An 18,019-nucleotide genomic window follows, 5' to 3' on the forward strand; every position below is an offset into this window, starting at 1 on the left:
ATAGTTACTCTGAGGCGCTTCGGGCAAACTGTATCACGATATGTGTTTTATATCGGTCGATATCGATGATTATTGATATTTTTCATGACTTATCAAAAATAAGGACCAGGAGAAAAAAATGTATGGAAACCTTTTGATTTAAAATATAACCTCCCTCTGATTATAATACCTTCAGCTATCAAGACAGAAAGGAAAGGAAATGTCGACACGCGCATGGAAAACATTCAATGTAAACAAAATTCTAAAATTGAACACCTCTTAAAATGAAGGTGCAAAAATAAGGAATACTTAAGAAATGCTTCATAAAGTGTAACAAAATGTAAACATAGAGAAACCCGATAAGAGCTATTTTCTGCAGGTTTAGTGCCAGGATGTTACAGCTGTGCTCTAAAGGGTGAGTGTGGTGTATTGTTAGCGGTCTTGGTGTTGACGAGCGCCTTGCTTAATTTACAGACCACATTGGTCTGACTATGGTCCCTTTTTTTTTAAATCCAAAAAACTGCCATACTGCCAGGGGGACATTTACCGTTTTATCCACAATTTCTTCATTTTTACTTTCTCTTCTCACTCCATGCTAAGAATCAACGCCGAGACAACAAGTTGATACTGCTCCCTGATTGGCTGTTGGCGTGTCACTCCCACTGATCAGTGATCACTTCCTGCGTTGCTCGGTTACCAAAGAGCAAGTGCCTTTGTTCATGCAACCAACCTTGCTTTGCAACTCCCGGTTTCTTCCGACAAAGAAGAAAAAAATTATTGAAAATGTTATCAAACGCGTTAAAAAAAACAAAACTCGATTATGTACCTATTGCTATGGTATCGTTTTCTCGCCCAACATTAGTTACTCTATACTTTCCTTTCATTGTTCAGGGTTAGGTCATTCTAATGAGGGAAGTGTGATGAGTACATACCGTATTTTCCGGACAATAAGGCGCACATAAAATCTTTTTTTTTCTCAAAACTTGACAGTGCGCCTTATAACCCGGTGCGCCTAATGTACGGAATAAGTTTGATTGAGCTTACCCACCTCGAAGCTATTTTATTTGGTACATGGTGTAATGATAAGTGTGACCAGTAGATGGCAGTCAAACATAAAGGATAAGTGTATATTGCCACTATGATAGCAATATGTCTCAAGTAAACAACACCAACATTTTAAATGTTCCATTGAAAATATAGAACATTACACACGGCGCTCAAAAATAAATCAAATTAAATTATATTATATTGGCGCAGTGGAAGAATGGCCGTGCGCGACCCGAGGGTCCCTGGTTCAATCCCCACCTAGTACCAACCTCGTCATGTCCGTTGTGTCCTGAGCAAGACACTTCACCCTTGCTCCTGATGGGTGCTGGTTAGCGCCTTGCATGGCAGCTCCCTCCATCAGTGTGTGAATGTGTGTGTGAATGGGTAAATGTGGAAGTAGTGTCAAAGCGCTTTGAGTACCTTGAAGGTAGAAAAGCGCTATACAAGTACAACCCATTTATCATTTATTTAAAATGTTTTAGTCTGACTTTGGTATGCTATGAAGCCACACCGCTTGAACAATTGACGGCGCATTAAATCTACGAGTATTATTATGATGTGTGTAAAAGGTAAGACATATTATCTGGCGTTTTGTTTCGCAATATTATGCAAAAGCAACTTTTCTTACCTTCTGGTACTTGCTGATCAGTATTTGGAATCTGCATAAATCCTGAAAAATTGTGCATGTCCGCCTTTGTAGTCCGTGCCAAGTCGATAAGCTTCTTCTTTTTCTCTATCTTCTTGTTATGGGACATTCATCCTCCGCTGTTGCCATTTCTAATATAAAGTAGTGAAAAGTTTTTACTTATATCTGTCAGTAAACTCGTCATGAAAGGGCTAAAACATACCGGTGTAGTGAGTTTACATTATTCACCCAAGAAACTTTAGTTATTAGAGAGTTCCGGTCGGACGGTTTTATCACGGGACACATTTCCGGTGTTGTTGTTTCCGGATGAGGAGATGCTGCTCTGTTATTGATTTAAGTAAAGTCTAAATGTCATTAAAACAGTTAGCTCCATCTTTTGACACTTCTTCCACGCCCGTCCTTGCACGCTACACCGCTACAACAAAGATGACGGGGAGAAGACGCTGCCGAAGATGAACCACGTAAATAAGACCGCCCACAAAACGGCGCTTCCGGAAACCACTGTCAAAAAGCGGCTTGAAGATGATCTGTAAAACATAATCAATGCAACATTTTGACCAAAGAACCACCATTAGATGTTATGTAGACGACAAGGAAGTGTTTTACATTTAGAAAAAAGTAATAATAATATGAATCCCTTAATGCACCCTATAATCTGGTGCACTTTATATATGAAAAAAAAAAAAAATAGACCATTCATCAGCAGTGCGCCTTATAATCCGGTGCGCCCTATGGACCGGAAAATACGGTAGTGTGCATTTTTTACACGAAAACCCATATTGTTTATACAAACCCCGTTTCCATATGAGTTGGGAAATTGTGTTAGATGTAAATATAAACGGAATACAATGATTTGCAAATCCTTTTCAACCCATATTCAATTGAATGCACTACAAAGACAAGATATTTGATGTTCAAACTCATAAACTTTATTTTTTTTTTTGCAAATAATAATTAACTTAGAATTTCATGGCTGCAACACGTGCCAAAGTGGTTGGGAAAGGGCATGTTCACCACTGTGTTACATGGCCTTTCCTTTTAACAACACTCAGTAAACATTTGGGAACAGAGGAGACACATTTTTTAAGCTTCTCAGGTGGAATTCTTTCCTATTCTTGCTTGATGTACAGCTTAAGTTGTTCAACAGTACGGGGGTCTTCGTTGTGGTATTTTAGACTTCATAATGCGCCACACATTTTCAATGGGAGACAGGTCTGGACTACAGGCAGGCCAGTCTAGTACCCGCACTCTTTTACTATGAAGCTACGTTGATGTAACACGTGGCTTGGCATTGTCTTGCTGAAATAAGCAGGGGCGTCCATGGTAATGTTGCTTGGATGGCAACATATGTTGCTCCAAAACCTGTATGTACAGTACCTTTCAGCATTAATGGCGCCTTCACAGATGTGTAAGTTACCCATGTCTTGGGCACTAATACACCCCCATACCATCACAGATGCTGGCTTTTCAACGTTGCGCCTATAACAATCCGGATGGTTCTTTTCCTCTTTGGTCCGGAGGACACGACGTCCACAGTTTCCAAAAACAAATTGAAATGTGGACTTGTCAGACCACAGAACACTTTTCCACTTTGTATCAGTCCATCTTAGATGAGCTCAGGCCCAGCGAAGCCGGCGGCGTTTCTGGGTGTTGTCGATAAACGGTTTTCGCCTTGCATAGGAGAGATTTAACTTGCACTTACAGATGTAGCGACCAACTGTAGTTACTGACAGTGGGTTTCTGAAGTGTTCCTGAGCCCATGTGGTGATATCCTTTACACACTGATGTCACTTGTTGATGCAGTACAGCCTGAGGGATCGAAGGTCTCGGGCTTAGCTGCTTACGTGCAGTGATTTCTCCAGATTCTCTGAACCCTTTGATGATATTACGGACCGTAGATGGTGAAATCCCTAAATTCCTTGCAATAGCTGGTTGAGAAAGGTTTTCCTTAAACTATTCAACAATTTGCTCATGCATATTTTGACAAAGTGGTGACCCTCGCCCCATTTATTGCCATCTTTCCCAATTTCTTTGTCACGTGTTGCTGTCATCAAATTCTAAAGTTAATGATTATTTGCAACAAAAAAAAATGTTTATCAGTTTGAACATCAAATATGTTGTCTTTGTAGCATATTCAACTGAATATGGGTTGAAAATGATTTGCAAATCATTGTATTCCGTTTATATTTACATCTAACACAATTTCCCAACTCATATGGAAACGGGGTTTGTAATAACAAAATATGATTTCTACATCATTGTGCTGTTGTGGTGAACGCAATCTCGTCATCATGATCATCCCTTAAAATTCTCCCTCCTGTATTTTGTCCGTGACAGGGTGTTCCCAAACCCACGGTACACAAAGTACTGCAGGCTCTGGAGGAGAAACGGCCAAAGTGGATGAACATGCAGATGCACAAGGCCCGCAAACTCTGCACAGACAGGTGAGAGGTCAAATGGAGATATTAACACAGAGGTCATGGTCAAAATGGAACGACATCCATCACTTCATGTTGAATATTCACCCGGGGTATCATTTTATTTAAACCATTTGCTTTAATTTGATGTACTATACGTGTGATGTATTAAATATAAAAATATGGCTGGTAGTCAGGGAAGGTATGTAACATACATGGACAGAATGTAACTATTGTGCAATCCATTTCAGGGTGTGACACTTATTCTCTCCATAGAATTAAAACAAGTTGAATATTGAGTAGTCAGTACCATCAGCTGTTATTGTCAAGTTATTTTGGACTTTTGCACTTGAAAAGGCTGAGAAGATCGTAGAGGACGCTTTATCAACTCAACTCCAGCAGATGTTGGGTTTATTTAACATCAAATCTATTACAGGAACTTTTTAGGATAGGTTGATAACCTTAAAGGGTTCTATTGTGCAAAACCAACTTTTTTTTACCTATTGGTACCTGTTTTTATGTGTTTGGGATATGCCAAAGTCCCAAAAAGTTTAAATCAAACCCTTGCTTGCCGACACTAACACTGTGACTGTTGTCCAAGATGAACAATAAAAATGTCTGGGGGTATTTTCAATTATATTCTTATTAATGACAGCAGGAAGGGGCTAGGTAGACGTGTGCCCTGTCTATGGATGGGTACTGTTCACATTGGAACCGATACAGTACCAATTCCCTGTACCATTATTCAATGATTCAAGGAGCATTTGATATACATACATACAGTCGTGGTCAAAAGTTTACATACACTTGTAAAGAACATAATGTCATGGCTGTCTCGAGTTACCAATTATTTCTACAACTCTTATTTTTTTGTGATAGAGTGATTGGAGCACATACTTGTTGGTCACAAAAAACATTCATGAAGTTTGGTTCTTTTATGAATTTATTATGGGGCTACTGAAAATGTGACCAAATCTGTTGGGTCAAAAGTATACATACAGCAATGGTAATATTTGGTTACATGTCCCTTGGCAAGATTCAAAGCAATAAGGCGCTTTTGGTAGCCATCCACAAGCTTCTGGCCAGCTTCTTGTTGAATTCTTGACCGCTCCTCTTGACAAAATTGGTGCAGTTCAGCTAAATTTGTTGGTTTTCTGACATGAACTTGTTTCTTCAGCATTGTCCACACATTTAAGTCAGGACTTTGGGAAGGCCATTCTAAAACCTTCATTCTAGCCTGATTTATTTACCACTTTTGACGTGTGTTTGGGGTCATTGTCCTGTTGGATCCCCCAACTGCGCCCAAGACCCAACCTCCGGGCCGATGAATTTAGGTTGTCCTGAAGAATTTGGAGGTAATCCTCTTTTGTCATTGTCCCATTTACTCTCTGGAAAACACCAGCTCCATTGGCAGCAAAACAGGTCCAGAGCATAATACTACCACCACCATGCTTGATGGTAGGATTGGTGTTCCTGGGAGTAAAGGCCTCACCTTTTCTCTTCCAAACATATTGCTGGGTATTGGGGCCAAACAGCAACATTTTCGTTGCATTTTGACCACAGAACTTTCCTCCATAAGGTCTTATCTTTGTCCATGTGATGTCAGATGAAACAAAAATGTAGCTGTTTTGGCCACAATACCATCTATATATAATAATGTAATCTTTTTTTTTATTGCAACATTCAAAAATGAGCTCATTATGATAATTGCTATCCACTTGTTGTATATTGTTTTATTATCACATTTGCAATTGCAAGTGCAAGTCCAAGACGTTAGATGGCAGCAGTATATTCTTTATGGTGTTTTTTTTTTTTTTGTGGCGCCCTAAAAAGCATTAAATCAAATCAAATCAAATCAACTTTATTTATAAAGCACATTTAAAATTTACCACAGGGGTAGCCAAAGTGCTGTACAATGAGCAGGTTAAAAGATAAAACGAGTACCGAGCAAACACAACACAACACAAACAGAACACGATAAAAAATAAATAATTAAAATAGAATTAATAAAAACATAAAAACATAAAAACAGGATCACAGCAGGTGTATTATGGGGCGCCATTGCAGGATGGATATCACTCAGTGTTAAAAGCCATGGAATAAAAGTATGTTTTTAAGAGAGATTTAAAAACAGGAAGAGAGGAGGCTTGTCTAACACTCAGGGGTAGGTCGTTCCAGAGCTTGGGAGCAGCAACGGCGAAAGCTCTGTCACCTCTAAGCTTCAGCCTTGTGTCAGGGACCGTCAACAGCAGCTGATCGGCTGATCTTAAGGATCGGGTGGGGCAGTAAGGCTGAAGGAGGTCGGAGAGATAGGTTGGCGCGAGGTTGTTTAGACATTTAAAAACAAATAAAAGGAGTTTAAAATGTATTCGGTAACGCACAGGGAGCCAGTGAAGGGACGCTAAAATAGGGGTGATGTGCTCACGTCTGCGGGTCTGTGTTAGCAGACGAGCAGCAGAGTTCTGCACGAGCTGCAGGCGGGCGAGGGAGGCCTGGCTAATGCCAACATACAGGGCATTACAATAATCAAGACGAGTCGAGATAAAAGCGTGGATTAATTTCTCAAGATCATGTCTTGATAGAAGCGGTTTCACTTTCGCTATTTGGCGTAATTGATATAAGCTTTTTTGAACGACGCTGCTGATTTGTTTTTCGAATTTAAAATCTGAGTCAAACTTTACCCCCAGGTTTGTGACAGAGTCGCTGAGATACGGGGTCAGAGTGCCGAGGTCAACGTTGGGGGAGGGAGAGCGACTTGGACCGAACAACATAACTTCTGTTTTGTCTTCATTTAGGCTCAGGAAGTTAGCTGAAAGCCAGACTTTGATGTCGTGCAGGCAGTCAATAAGACGTTGAACCGTGTTATTTTGTGCCATGGGAAAATAAATCTGGCAATCATCGGCATAAAAATGAAATGCAATACTGTACTTCCTAAAAATAGAACCAAGGGGGAGAAGGTAAAGCGCAAATAAAATTGGGGCAAGGATTGAGCCCTGGGGGACCCCATGTGGTAAAGGAGCTGTGGACGACATAAAACTGTCTACTTTTACACAAAAACTCCTGTCGGTTAGGTACGACCGGAACCAGTTGAGGGCGGCGCCCTTAATGCCCACACAGTTCTCAAGACGAGTGATTAAGGTGGCGTGGTCGACGGTGTCGAACGCAGCAGACAGATCTAAAAGCACCAGGACAACATATTTACCAGAATCAGTGGACAGGAGGATATCGTTAAAAACTTTTAGAAGCGCTGACTCTGTGCTGTGGAGGGCTTTAAAACCGGACTGGAACAGCTCAGTGATACCATTATCCTCTAAGAAGGGCAACAACTGACTGTAGACAACCTTCTCTAATATTTTGGAAATGTATGGAAGATTAGAGATAGGTCTGAAGTTAGAGAGGAGAGAGGGGTCGAGGCTGGGTTTTTTAAGTAGAGGTCGTACCACTGCATGTTTAAACTCTACTGGAACTATTCCAGAAGAGAGGCTACTATTGATAATGTTAAGGACACTTGATCCAATAGTAGCAAGTACCTCCTTAAACAGGCGAGGTGGGAGGGCAAAATGGTGACATTTGTCATAAAACATTCAGACTTGTATCACAATATTGCCAGTTTTTTTGTTTTTCTCGTAACACAGTGAGATTTTTTGAGTAAAATTTGCCAAGTAAAATTGTGATTATTATTGTAATATTGCCAAAATGTTAAAGTTTTCTTATAAAATTGTGACTTTTGTCATATAAAAGTACGACTCTTTTCATAAAATTATCAAATTGTCAAGCTTTTCTTGTAAAATTGCGACTTCAGAGTACAATTCCAACTTTTATCACAATATTGCACAAATGTTCAGTTTTTCTTGTAAAATATTGACTTGCTTTGAGTAAAATTACGACTTTTATTATAATACTGCCAAAATTCCAAGTTTTTCTTGTGAAATTGTGACCTTTTTCTTGTGAAATTCCAACTTATTTTTCACAACAAGCTTGTTTATATTGGCATAGTATGTATATATTATTAATGTTGTAAATACAAACACTGTAAGTGTTGTACTTTTTAACGCAGCAGCTGTTTGATTGGGACGTGCATCTTCGTTGTAGTTTTCACCAACAAATTTGGAGGTGTTGAAATCCCCATGTAAAATCGCCAATGCTAATCAGTAGCATGTCGATTGCAAAGTTATAACGTATATTAGCATCAAGCTAGCGCATTTTTGGATACTGTAGGTGAAGCCGCACTTTGCTAACTTTTTTTGACTCAATTTCTTTGTGGGCATAGAAAATTGCCACATTAACTAGAGGTAGTTTGGCTGAGTCCGCTCTCAGTGCTGCTGGAGTGATGGCCAAGTGCGACAGGACTGACGTCATGCGCAACTCGGGTACCGTGAAATGGCACTGTTGGATTACATGAAGGATTTTACATTAATTGGGGGCCCTGTAGGTACAAAAAAGCACTGGATTTGGTACCCATCGCTAGCCCTGCCATTCATTAAATGACATTTTACGTGCTTATTCATGCAAAACATGGCCTCCAACATATAGCGCGGGGCCTCACACACAGCGCATGATTTGCATATAGAGAGAAGCAGCTCAGGCCAATGTCCATCTAATGAAGTAAAAAACTTTTTTATTTTAGATTTGAAGTGATCGATGAATTATGATCACATTTCCTGTGCAACATGATGATAAGTGCACTGCAGGCTGACCTATGACCTTTTTCTCTGCACGCTATTGCCGGACCTGCGGCCCCGCGTTTTCTTTCTTCACCACAACCAAGCCAGGCCGGCAAAAAAATGGCAACTTTCATGAAAAGAGTCAATGAAATTTAAAAAGATAAACATTAATATGAAATTATTTTTCATACGATGACAGGAGGAGGAGAGTGGGTGGGCGTTGGCGGGAAGCTCGGAGATGGCATGGGGAGTGTGTGTGTGTGTGTGTGTGTGTGTGTGTGTGTGTGTGTGTGTGTGTGTGTGTGTTAGGAGGGGAGAAAAGGATGAGTGATTATGTATCCCCTGTCTGAGGCATTCAGTGAGATCATTACTATTCATTAAACTAACCTTCACAGGGTAGTGACGCCTGGCTTGTAAACAATCACAACACAGTGTCCGAGTAACAGACGTGTGTGTGCGTGTGTGTGTGTGTGTGTGTGTGTGTGTGTGTGTTCTTGCATTTCTACCCTTCTTGAGACATCAACAAGGAAAAGTACCTTCTACATAAGGACCGGTGAACAAGTTAGGACATAAATCATGGTCCCAATATGGAAAACCATTGCATCTAATAGAGAATGTCTCGTCTGCACCCCTGGTGGTGAGATCTATCAAAATTAGGGTGGTTCCAAAAAGGACGGATTTTTCAAATTGACTGTGTGTCGGTTTAAAAAGTGCTCCCTCTCTGGTCAACATATGAAATAACAAGTGTGTGTACAAATTTGAAGTGCTCCACCCTGGGCAGCATATGGAAAAACAAGTGTGTGTAAGAAAGTGAAATGCACTCCCTTTGGCCAAAACTAATAAAACAAATAAAATAAATATGTATATAGAGACATACTGTAATAACTTGAAGTAAATATTGAAGATTAAAAACCAATTACAAACAAAAAAAATAAAAAAACATTACTAAAAGCAGTCTTTTTCTCACAATGTGTCTACTTTTTTCTTATAAAATTGTGACCAATTTCTCATATTCTTTCTGCTTCTGTAATATTGCAAAATTTTCTCTTAAAAATATTACTTTTTTATGTCAAATTATTACTTTTTAATGCAAAATGGTGACATTTGTCATAAAACATGCAGACTTGTATCACAATATTGCCAGTTTTTTTGTTTTTCTCGTAACACAGTGAGATTTTTTGAGTAAAATTTGCCAAGTAAAATTGTGATTATTATTGTAATATTGCCAACATGTTAAAGTTTTCTTATAAAATTGTGACTTTTGTCATATAAAAGTACGACTCTTTTCATAAAATTATCAAATTGTCAAGCTTTTCTTGTAAAATTGCGACTTTTGAGTACAATTCCAACGTTTATCACAATATTGCACAAATGTTCAGTTTTTCTTGGAAAATATTGACTTGCTTTGAGTAAAATTACGACTTTTATTATAATACTGCCAAAATTCCAAGTTTTTCTTGTGAAATTGTGACCTTTTTCTTGTGAAATTCCAACTTATTTTTCACAACAAGCTTGTTTATATTGGCATAGTATGTATATATTATTAATGTTGTAAATACAAATCTTCATATATCTAGAAAGGGTGGTCCTAAAGAGGTAGGCATTTTTTGGAGGTCTCAAAAAGGTAACAAATACCAGACTGTGTGTGTGTGTGTGTGTGTGTGTGTGTGTGTGTGTGTGTGTGTGTGTCAGATAGAGTTACTCTAAAAAAGAAACTTCACTCACTTTCACACACAAGCGTATCCTTTAAAGCTTCCCTACAAAGAACATATGTCCTCCCAACCTGAATCCCCCCCTCTCATCTACCTGCGTTAGCCCCGCCCCTTCTCCTGTAGTCACCCAACTTGTCTTTGCGAAGTAATTTGTAGAGGAGAAGATTATTGTTCTCCATCATGGTGACCCTGGCCGGGCTGACGGGATGCATACCCAGATGAAGATGAATGCAGTTATTCCTTGGCGGAGGTCTGCCTCTTTCAGGGCACATTGGCCCTAATGACATGATTGATAGGCTGTCCCAAATCCGGAGGGGCCCTCATTAATCACCCCGCTGACTGAATCCAATCATCTGCTTCACCTGCACAGTGATAGACAGGAAAGGATACACGGCACAGGTGCTGACACGGGTGCACAGCCAGCGTCCTCGACAACACGACCGCTGGGGACGCCAGGCGAAAAGGAGGAGGCGACGCGCGGACAACACGGGGCCCGCGCTTCCTTCGCCACCTTCAATGTCAAGTAGCCAATGACGGGCTGACAGGCAGCATGCCTAGCACCTTATAATTACCAAGGAGGATAGCCATTGAGAGGGAACAATGACAGGAAGTGCGTGTGAAGGTTTGATGGACGATAACATCCATCTGTATAGGAAGGCTAGGAAAATGATGGGGGCATCTGTCAGGGATGGGGACCGACACGGGCGGGGGACCTTGACACACAATTACACACACACACACACACACACACACACACGCAGGACATGCTTAAGCGTACGCACAAATCACTTTTAGTGCACACGCATCCTTCGGTCAAGATTCGCTTAAAATGTTTCACCAATAGTCGCAGGAAACACTTCTGCTTCTGTGCACACTCACGGGACACTTCTTTAGGGACCGCTGATAGTGAAGTAGGAATATGTTTATGCTTTTAGGTGATTCAATGTCTTTAAAAAGGTAATTTTGATACAGCCGTCATTAGATCAGGGGTTCTTAACCTTTTTGGCCTCGGGGCCCAACTTTTCCACTACATACCTAGATTTTAACACTGAATTAGTCATCTTACCCTTGACTTTAATGCAGAGATGTCAAACTCATTTTAGATAGGGGGCCACATGGAGAAAAATCTACTCCCAAGTGGGCCGGACTGGTAAAATCACGGCACGATAACTTCAAAATAAAGACAACTTCAGATTGTTTTCTGTGTTTAAAAATAGAACAAGCACATTCTTAAATTGTATAAATCATAATGTTGTTTTTTTTTTGTTTTTTTTTTACACTTATGTGTTGCGGTTAATAGTATTCTATCTTTAGTTGTCGTTATTTATATTTTCTGAATAAACTATGTGACAATGTTCATCAGTCAACTCATTGGTGTTAATTTTCAATCTATCAAGATAAAAAAATGATATCAAAATCAAATTACAGGATGTTATTTATGTAGTTTGATCATTTTCATCGACTGATTGATCTACATCGGGTGGTTTATTTTGTACATACAGGTAAAAGCCAGTAAATTAGAATATTTTGATAAACTTGATTTATTTCAGTAATTGCATTCAAAAGGTGTAACTTGTACATTATATTTATTCATTGCACACAGACTGATGCATTCAAATGTTTATTTCATTTAATTTTGATGATTTGAAGTGGCAACAAATGAAAATCCAAAATTCCGTGTGTCACAAAATTAGAATATTACTTAAGGCTAATACAAAAAAGGGATTTTTAGAAATGTTGGCCAACTGAAAAGTATGAAAATGAAAAATATGAGCATGTACAATACTCAATACTTGGTTGGAGCTCCTTTTGCCTCAATTACTGCGTTAATCCGGCGTGGCATGGAGTCGATGAGTTTCTGGCACTGCTCAGGTGTTATGAGAGCCCAGGTTGCTCTGATAGTGGCCTTCAACTCTTCTGCGTTTTTGGGTCTGGCATTCTGCATCTTCCTTTTCACAATACCCCACAGATTTTCTATGGGGCTAAGGTCAGGGGAGTTGGCGGGCCAATTTAGAACAGAAATACCATGGTCCGTAAACTACGCACGGGTAGATTTTGCGCTGTGTGCAGGTGCCAAGTCCTGTTGGAACTTGAAATCTCCATCTCCATAGAGCAGGTCAGCAGCAGGAAGCATGAAGTGCTCTAAAACTTGCTGGTAGACGGCTGCGTTGACCCTGGATCTCAGGAAACAGAGTGGACCGACACCAGCAGATGACATGGCACCCCAAACCATCACTGATGGTGGAAACTTTACACTAGACTTCAGGCAACGTGGATCCTGTGCCTCTCCTGTCTTCCTCCAGACTCTGGGACCTCGATTTCCAAAGGAAATGCAAAATTTGCATGGTTGGGTGATGGTTTGGGGTGCCATGTCATCTGCTGGTGTCGGTCCACTCTGTTTCCTGAGATCCAGGGTCAACGCAGCCGTCTACCAGCAAGTTTTAGAGCACTTCATGCTTCCTGCTGCTGACCTGCTCTATGGAGATGGAGATTTCAAGTTCCAACAGGACTTGGCGCCTGCACACAGCGCAAAATCTACCCGTGCCTGGTTTACGAACCATGGTATTTCTGTTCTAAATTGGCCCGCCAACTCCCCTGACCTTAGCCCCATAGAAAATCTGTGGGGTATTGTGAAAAGGAAGATGCAGAATGCCAGACCCAAAAACGCAGAAGAGTTGAAGGCCACTATCAGAGCAACCTGGGCTCTCATAACACCTGAGCAGTGCCAGAAACTCATCGACTCCATGCCACGCCGCATTAACGCAGTAATTGAGGCAAAAGGAGCTCCAACCAAGTATTGAGTATTGTACATGCTCATATTTTTCATTTTCATACTTTTCAGTTGGCCAACATTTCTAAAAATCCCTTTTTTGTATTAGCCTTAAGTAATATTCTAATTTTGTGACACACGGAATTTTGGATTTTCATTTGTTGCCACTTCAAATCATCAAAATTAAATGAAATAAACATTTGAATGCATCAGTCTGTGTGCAATGAATAAATATAATGTACAAGTTACACCTTTTGAATGCAATTACTGAAATAAATCAAGTTTTTCAAAATATTCTAATTTACTGGCTTTTACCTGTATATAGCATCATCTACAAAGATAAAAATAATTGCTAATGCGACATCTAGTGGACACATTTAGAACAACTGTTTCTTTTATTCAAAAATTTCAGGTTAATTTTTCTACTTAGCAGACTCATCTCGCGGGCCGGATACAACCTGTTTGCGGGCCTGATCCGGCCTTCAGACCGTACGTTTGACACCCCTGGTTTAATGGCATTCAATAATTATATCTGACCTACTTACACTTTAACAGGATACACCTTGTCAAATGATATGAAACCACGCGTTAATCACAAATAATATTAATAATAAATACTGATCAAATATACTGCAATAGAAGGGACTCTGATAAAAAAATATATATATTTACATACAATTAAGCAGTGCTAAAGTAAATCAATTCTAACTATCCATCCCATCCTTTGTCTACCGCTTATCCCTTTCGGGGTAGCGGGTGGTCTCTGGACTAAATAAATAATAATATATATGTTTCTTAAATAAACTGTCAATAAAATTAAAGTGCAAATGAAAATGCAGCGTCACCACTTTAGTCATAATTTTTGCGCTTAAGAAACTCTTCTTTGACCGTAGCTCCTAACTTCCTCTGTTTGTTTGATATTGTCATTACTGCCACAAGTGGTGGAAAAGTGCCTTACAATAGAGTACCCATATGAACCACAGCTGAGAAATTTTCTTTTTTTTTTACGTCCCTCCAGGGGACGCTCGCGGCCCAACAATGAAACACATAACGGTGTGCCTAATGTTATGTCTAGTGAGTGTATTTTATGGGTGTGAATCTTTGGCACCTAACGGTTTGATCTGATTCTTAATCCTGGGGTGACGGTTCGGTTCAGAATCGATTCTTGCAATGTTTTAGTTGGTATAATAATTATAATGAAACTTTTTCAAAACAGGTTACAGGTTAGAAAAGCTCATTTTGGTTGCATAGAGATGGTCTACAAATGTTTTATTTTTTTTATTTTTTATTTTTACAAAAAATAAATAAATAAAGCAAATGTAAATTTTTTAAAACATTTTTTACATTTATTTTTTAATCCTACAATTAAGCAGTGCTGAAACTGTCAATATAATTAAAGTGCTAATGAAAATGCAGCGTCACCACTTTTGTCATAATTTTTGCGCTTAAGAAACTCTTTTATGACCTTAGCTCCTAACTTCTTCTATTTGTTTGATATTGTCATTACTGCTACAAGTGGTGGAAAAGTGTATTGCAATGGAGCACCGATGTGGTCCATATGGACCACAGCTGAGAAATGATTGATTTTTTTTTTTACGTCCCCCTAGGAGACGCTCTCGGCCCAACATTGAAACACATAAAGATGTGCCTAATGTTATGTCTAGTGAGTGTATATTATGTCTGTGAATCTTTGGCACCTAACGATTTGGTCCGATTCTTAATCATGGGGTGACTGTTCGGTTCAGAATCGATTCTCGCAATGTTTTAGTTGGTATAATAATTATATAATAATATATATGTTTCTTAAATAAACTGTCAATAAAAAAAAATTGCAGATGAAAATGTAGCATTACCACTTTAGTCATTATTTTTGCGCTTCAGAAACTCTTTTATGACCTTAGCTTCTTACTTCCTCTGTTTGTTTGGTATTGTCATCACTGCCACAAGTGGTGGAAAAGTGTATTACAACGGAGTACAGCTGTGGCTCAAATGGACCACAGCTGAGAAACTTTTTTTTTTTTTTTTTACTTCCCTCCAGGGGACACTCTGTCCAACAATGAAACCCATAACGGTGCGCCTAATGTTATGTCCAGTGAGTGTATATTATGGGTGTGAATCTTTGGCACCTAACGGTTTGATCCGATTCGGTTCGGTTCAGAATCGATTCTTGCAATGTTTTAGTTGGTATAATAATTATAATGAAACTTTTTCAAAACGGGTTACAGGTTAGAAAAGCACCTTTTGGTTTCATGGAGATGGCCTAAAAATAATATATATATTTTTTTTTATAAAACATTTTTTTTAAATAAAATGTATATATATATATATTTTTAAATAGTTTACATACAATTAAGCAGTGCTAAGGTAAATGAATTCGAACTAATTAAATAATAATAATAATAATAATATATATACACACATATATATATATATATATATATATATATATATATATATATATATAGCACTAGACTTCGCCTCAGACTACGACTCAATCACAGGCAACGAAAGAAACATCATCATCCACGCAAAAAACTCCATTCTCATCCACAACAGTACACCATGGCAAAAAAAGAACAATGCAACATTTGACGTCACTATGGGAAGTTTTGACGGAGCAGAAACGTGTGAACTCGTTGGAAGTTTCCTCCTCTCCCAGCTCGCTAGCCTCAATCTGAACCTTGGTATTTACCGTGATGACGGACTGGCAGTGTGTCGCACCTCGCCAAGGAGCAGCGAGAATACCAAGAAGCGCATATGCCAAATTTTCAAAGAGAACGGCCTACGGATCACGATTGAAGCCAACAAGCAAACCGTCAACTTTCTTGACGTCACTTTCAACCTGAGAAATAACAGCTACCAACCATTCACGAAACCCAACACAACACTCCAATACGTGCACCATGACAGCAACCATCCACCCACCACCACGAAAAGAATACCTACCGGAATCAATAAAAGGCTATCGATGCTGTCATCTAGCAAAGCTGAATTTGACCAAGCAACCCCCCCGTACCAAAAAGCCCTTGATGAAAGCGGATACAATTTCACCCTCACCTATGAACCCACGCCAGGAAACCAGCCAAAAAAGAACAGAAAACGAAACGACATCATCTGGTACAACCCCCCATACAGCAAAAACCTCTCAACTAACATTGGACACAAATTCCTCAATCTGATTGACAAACACTTTCCCAAAGACAACACCCTAAGAAAAGTATTCAACAAGAACAACATCAAATTGAGCTACAGCTGCATGAACAATATACGACAAATGATCTCAAACCACAACAAAACAATTGCAAATGAGCCGTCGACCCCCAGTCAGAACGACTCCAAAACCAACAAAGCATGTAACTGTCGAAAGAAACCTGATTGCCCCCTCAATGGGGGATGCTTACAAACATCAGTTGTCTACCAATCTAAGGTAATACGCAAGGACATTAACACATCCGATACATATGTAGGATTAACCGAGGGTGAATTCAAAACCAGATGGAACAACCACAAGGCTTCTTTCAGGAACAAAAACCTGCGAAATACCACAGAACTCAGCAAACACATTTGGGACCTCAAAGACAATAATGTTGAATATTCAATAACATGGCAAATTCTTGCATCCAGCACACCTTACAATAGTGGTAATAAAAGATGCAACCTATGCTTGAAAGAGAAACTGTTTATTATCTACCGTCCAGACCTGTCATCCCTCAACAAGCGCAGCGAAATTGTAACAACATGCCGCCATAGACGGAAACACCTCCTAGGTAACACATGAACCAATCACCACGCCCCTAGGCCAGCCTGTACCCACCCACTCTGTGCCCTATATAAACCATGGTATGCGAATGCTCCCATTAAAATCTCCTGACGATTGAGGGTACCCCCCTCATGAAACAGGCCTGTAGAGATGAAATAGTCTTGTGATTTTTTTCCCCACACATACATATATATATATATATATATATATATATATATATATATATATATTTTTTTTTTTCTTTTTTTTTTTTTCTTAAATAAACTATCAATAAAATTAAATTGCAAATGAAAATGCTGCGTCACCACTTTAGTCATAATTTTTTGCGCTTAAGGAACTCTTTTATGACCTTAGCTCCTAACTTTCTCTGTTTGTTTGGTATTGTCATTACTGCCACAAGTGGTGGAAAAGTGTATTACAACGTAGTATTGCAGTGGTCCATATGGACCACAGCTGAGAAATGAATGATTTTTTTTTTAGTTCCCTCCAGGGGACACTCACGGCCCAACATCCATCCATCCATCCATTTTCTACCGCTTGTCCCTTTCGGCAATTAAACACATAAAGGTGTGCCTAATGCTATGTCCAGTGCGTGTATATTATGGGTGTGAATCTTTGGCACCTAACGGTTTGATCCGATTCTTAATCCTGGGGTGACGGTTCGGTTCAAAATCGATTCTCGCAATGATTTGGTTGGTATAATAATTATAATGAAACTTTTTCAAAACAGGTTGCAGGTTAGAATAGCTCATTTCGGTTGCATGGAGATGGCCTAAAGATTCATGTTTTTTTTTAATTCATTTTTATAAAAAATAAATAAACAAATAAAATGTGTCTAATTTTTTAAATTTTTCATTTTTAATTAATTAAGAATTGGGATGAATAAGAATTGCGATTCGGATTTGTGAATTGATTTTTTTGTGCACCCTTCGTGTATACACATTATTTGATTGCCCTGTGTTTATCTGATTCTATTCCTCTCGAAAGACCAGCAGCAATGTTTCGTTTTCTGTTGACCCTTCCC

General features: G+C 39.2%; 1 protein-coding gene across 3 annotated transcripts in view; it reads left to right on the forward strand.

Annotated features, from left to right (window-relative positions):
* The window catches only part of kiaa0825 (KIAA0825 ortholog), a 573,303-nt gene that overhangs the window by 199,502 nt on the left and 355,782 nt on the right, over nt 1-18,019 (forward strand). For all 3 annotated transcript variants that reach the window (XM_061986612.1, XM_061986613.1, XM_061986614.1), the window contains exon 19: nt 4,010-4,116. In XM_061986612.1, the coding sequence (XP_061842596.1) occupies nt 4,010-4,116 (107 nt within the window). The remainder of the gene's footprint in view (nt 1-4,009; nt 4,117-18,019) is intronic.

The sequence above is a fragment of the Nerophis lumbriciformis genome, linkage group LG12 (genome assembly GCF_033978685.3).
Source record: "Nerophis lumbriciformis linkage group LG12, RoL_Nlum_v2.1, whole genome shotgun sequence".
NCBI classification, from domain to species: domain Eukaryota; kingdom Metazoa; phylum Chordata; class Actinopteri; order Syngnathiformes; family Syngnathidae; genus Nerophis; species Nerophis lumbriciformis.